We start from the raw sequence: 3291 nt of genomic DNA, 5'->3' as shown, positions 1-3291 counted from the left end.
CAGATAAACATCATGACATCATGGATGACATCATACCTTGGGCTGCCCACAGAAGTGTCGATCACAGATTAGGTGTTTCACAGGATTGGATGTATAGATTAAGGGGGAAGGCACAATGACAACATCGTATCTGATTATTGTAACACAAAAATGTATTAAAATACAGTATCCCACCGGGCAAATTGGAGCGTCATTGACCTCTGTTTCGATCTGAGTCAAGATTAAGGGGATTTTGTTGAGGCCAGATTTGGAGTGGTCTTTGGCCTCTCCCTGCAATTGCTTGAATAAATTGCCACATGCCTGAATCCTGCTGCCTCCCGAGTCTTTGTCCCCAGTCAGGGAGTTCACTCCTACAGTAACAACGACCTCTGCAAGTCAACAAAAGTCCCAGTTTGCAGACCAATTGTTGCGACGGTACTATTGCACTGTGCTGAGACCTGAACTGTGTATCAGTCAGACTTGAGAGCAATGAGAGAAATTGCACCAGCAAAGCCTCCTCCAATGGGAGGGCCAGCAAACAAAAGCTATGCCCTTCATGAGGCTTGCTATGTAAGCATTCAGCCAATAATCCTGCCAAACCAAATCTGATGGACTAGACAGTGTCTAGAAGGTTGAACAGTGTCTCCCTCCACTAGGTCCTGTTTTCTCAACTGTCAAACAGCCAGTGTTCTAGGAACAACAGAGAAAATGTGACAGTCACCGTGCAGCTCTCTTTGAAGTGCAACAGCATTGAAAATAAGTGACTGGGAGGAATTTGTTACCAATCATTCAAACTGCTGATAATTTGTCCATCAAGGTGCATCATGTTTCATGTTCAAATGCTTTTATCATGAGCCAAAGCTGCAGGAGAGAAGAAAAAGAAATGAAGAAAATCTTGAACTCTAGGTTGCCTTGTTTCATAGGACATTCTCTCCCACTGGCCCAAACATCTACAGGCCAAGAATTGGCCCATTTAGTCATTTGAGAATACATGCAACTGCTCTGAGGGTCCGCACACAGCAATCAGCATCCGAACACTATTTGCAGCATTGACTTATGTTTCCAGAAACTGGTGCCACGCAGGGACGTCGGAGATCAAGATAACCAGCGATAGGTGAACAGGACTTGGTGCAAGTTAAGACATAGGTAAAATTTTGCATGATCCCAAGTTTACAGAAAGGAGAATGTCAGAGGTCCAGTGGAATAGATAGCAAAACCTTCATTATAAAGATAAAGTTTAAGGACCATCTTCAAGGAGGAAAGTGTAGTAGGAGAAGTGGGGAACCCACAGACAGTAGGAAAATGAGATTGTTGGTAATTTGCAGATGTTGTAAATTGGAAACAAAAACAAAAATTGCTGGAAAAGGAATGGTCACTCAACCCGCAACATTAACTCTGATTTCTCTCCACAGATATTGTCAGATCTGCTGAGCTTCTCCAGCAATTTTCTGTTTTTGTACTTGTTTTTAACTCTTATTTTAATTTTGTTTCTAATTTAGTCTCTGCATTGCCAGATTTCTCATGTTTGTACATGTGTCAAGCTTGCAAACTATTGTGCGCTGTTAGCTTTTGCAGAATGGTTTAGTTACAAACATTCCCTTCATTCATTAAAAACGTCAGTTAGAATGGTTTGAACATTAGGAGCAAGAATATAACACAGAAAATGTATCCATTTGTCTTCAGGGGAAACTAATGCCTGCATTCTTGTTGAATATGTTTCTAAAAATGCAGAATAAACATGTTTCAGAAATAGAGCTCAGAAAGAAACTGTCCTACCATATAAACTGGGGCCCATGCCCAACTATCTGTCAGACCTGTCAACAAATTCCAATCTGCTAATCTAATTATAGATAAACGTTGCAGCAGAGGTTTCTGAAAACTGTTTCCTCCAAAAATCATGCATCAGAAGCACATCCAAAAGAATTAGTTTAACCCCTTCAGAGATAGTAGGAACTGCAGATGCTGGAGAATCTGAGATAATAAGGTGTAGAGCTGGATGAACACAGCAGGCCAAGCAGCATCAGAGGAGCTGGAAGGCTGACGTTTCGGGCCTAAACCCTTTTTTTCAGTAGGTGTATTATCTAATTTCATGTAATATCATCTTACTTGAAAATAAATCAGACTATAAACCAGGCATTAGAAATTTCAACTTAAATGCCGGTGGAAAGAAGAGATGGGTGAGGCATATGATAGCTAGACAATCTGCTGCTCACCACTTGACTTCCACACTAAATGTGCTTTTGCCCTCAATTAGTTTTCAATTAGCGAAATGTTGCCATCTTCTGCCTTTTGGTCCACATGATACCTGTTGAACATGTTATATACAGCATGTTAGGAGACCATTCAGCCCATTCTGCCTGTGTTCAAAGAGCAATCCACCTGATTCTGCTTTTTCTCCATGTCCCTGCAACTTTTCAGCTTTCAAATAATTGTACATTTTTCTTCTGAAAGCTACAGTTGATCCTGTATCTGCCACCTGATCGGATCTTAACCACCTCTTAAGCAGTTGCACAAAAACATTTTCCTTGTCTTGCCTCTGATTTGTCTCTGAATCTCCCAAGATCTTAAATGCAAGTGAAAGGTTAGGTCTGATGCACTTGAACCAATTTACAACATATTTAAGAACACAGGTTTCTGTTAATAAGGATTTAGGCTGCCAAAGTCATGTGCATTCAGTTGGTAGAAATCCTGATTAACAATTTGCATTGTGGATTGAGCAACTGATGGAATCCAACGTGTTGAAGCAGGCCGCTTGACTTAAAATTTTAAAGAAAACCTATGCTTGCTGGGTAAAAGGTATCAAGTGATATGAAGCAAGGTAGGTAAATAGGAGTTGAGATGATCTAATTGAATAACAGAAAAAGTTTTGGGACTGAGTGGCCCACACAAACCCCACAGTGAAATGGGACTGGTGGTCAGTGAAGTTGGAAGAAGAAAACGAATTCAAAAACTATTTTGACACTAGCTTTGAGTGAAATGTAACCATGTTAACGACTGAGACAGACTACAAATTGCATTGGCCACCAAACACTTTGGAAGTAAACCTTGCAATATGCTGTTTCACTTATGAAATAAGGCAAACAAATTAGTATTTATGCCCTTCCAGTACATATGTGTTGATTTGGAAAAGGGATGGAGTGGTTGTTGTGACACTCTAGTTACATGTCCCTTGGCAGAAAGTGAGGAGCAAGCTGCAGCCGGGCTCGATGTCTCTGCGCGCGATTTTACTGAGCGATTCGCTCGCGGATCGACAGCTTGCCCTGGCTGGTGACGTCACCGGAAGCTGCGGGAAAGATGTCGACGGCGATGAAT

At 41.3% G+C, this 3291-nt stretch overlaps 1 protein-coding gene across 1 annotated transcript in view; it reads left to right on the top strand.

Annotated features, from left to right (window-relative positions):
- The first annotated feature begins 2681 nt into the window (after window positions 1-2681).
- Window positions 2682-3291, top strand: part of LOC125485667 (cytochrome c oxidase assembly protein COX19) — a 7596-nt gene continuing 6986 nt past the window's right edge. Inside the window, exon 1 of the mRNA XM_048609539.1 lies at window positions 2682-2797. Coding sequence (XP_048465496.1) covers window positions 2788-2797 — 10 coding nt within the window. The 5' untranslated portion in view covers window positions 2682-2787. The remainder of the gene's footprint in view (window positions 2798-3291) is intronic.

Source organism: Rhincodon typus, chromosome 21 (genome assembly GCF_021869965.1).
Source record: "Rhincodon typus isolate 14 chromosome 21, sRhiTyp1.1, whole genome shotgun sequence".
Classification (NCBI taxonomy): domain Eukaryota; kingdom Metazoa; phylum Chordata; class Chondrichthyes; order Orectolobiformes; family Rhincodontidae; genus Rhincodon; species Rhincodon typus.
Note: the sequence above shows the minus strand (reverse complement) of the source record. Positions and strands in the feature narration are given on the sequence as shown.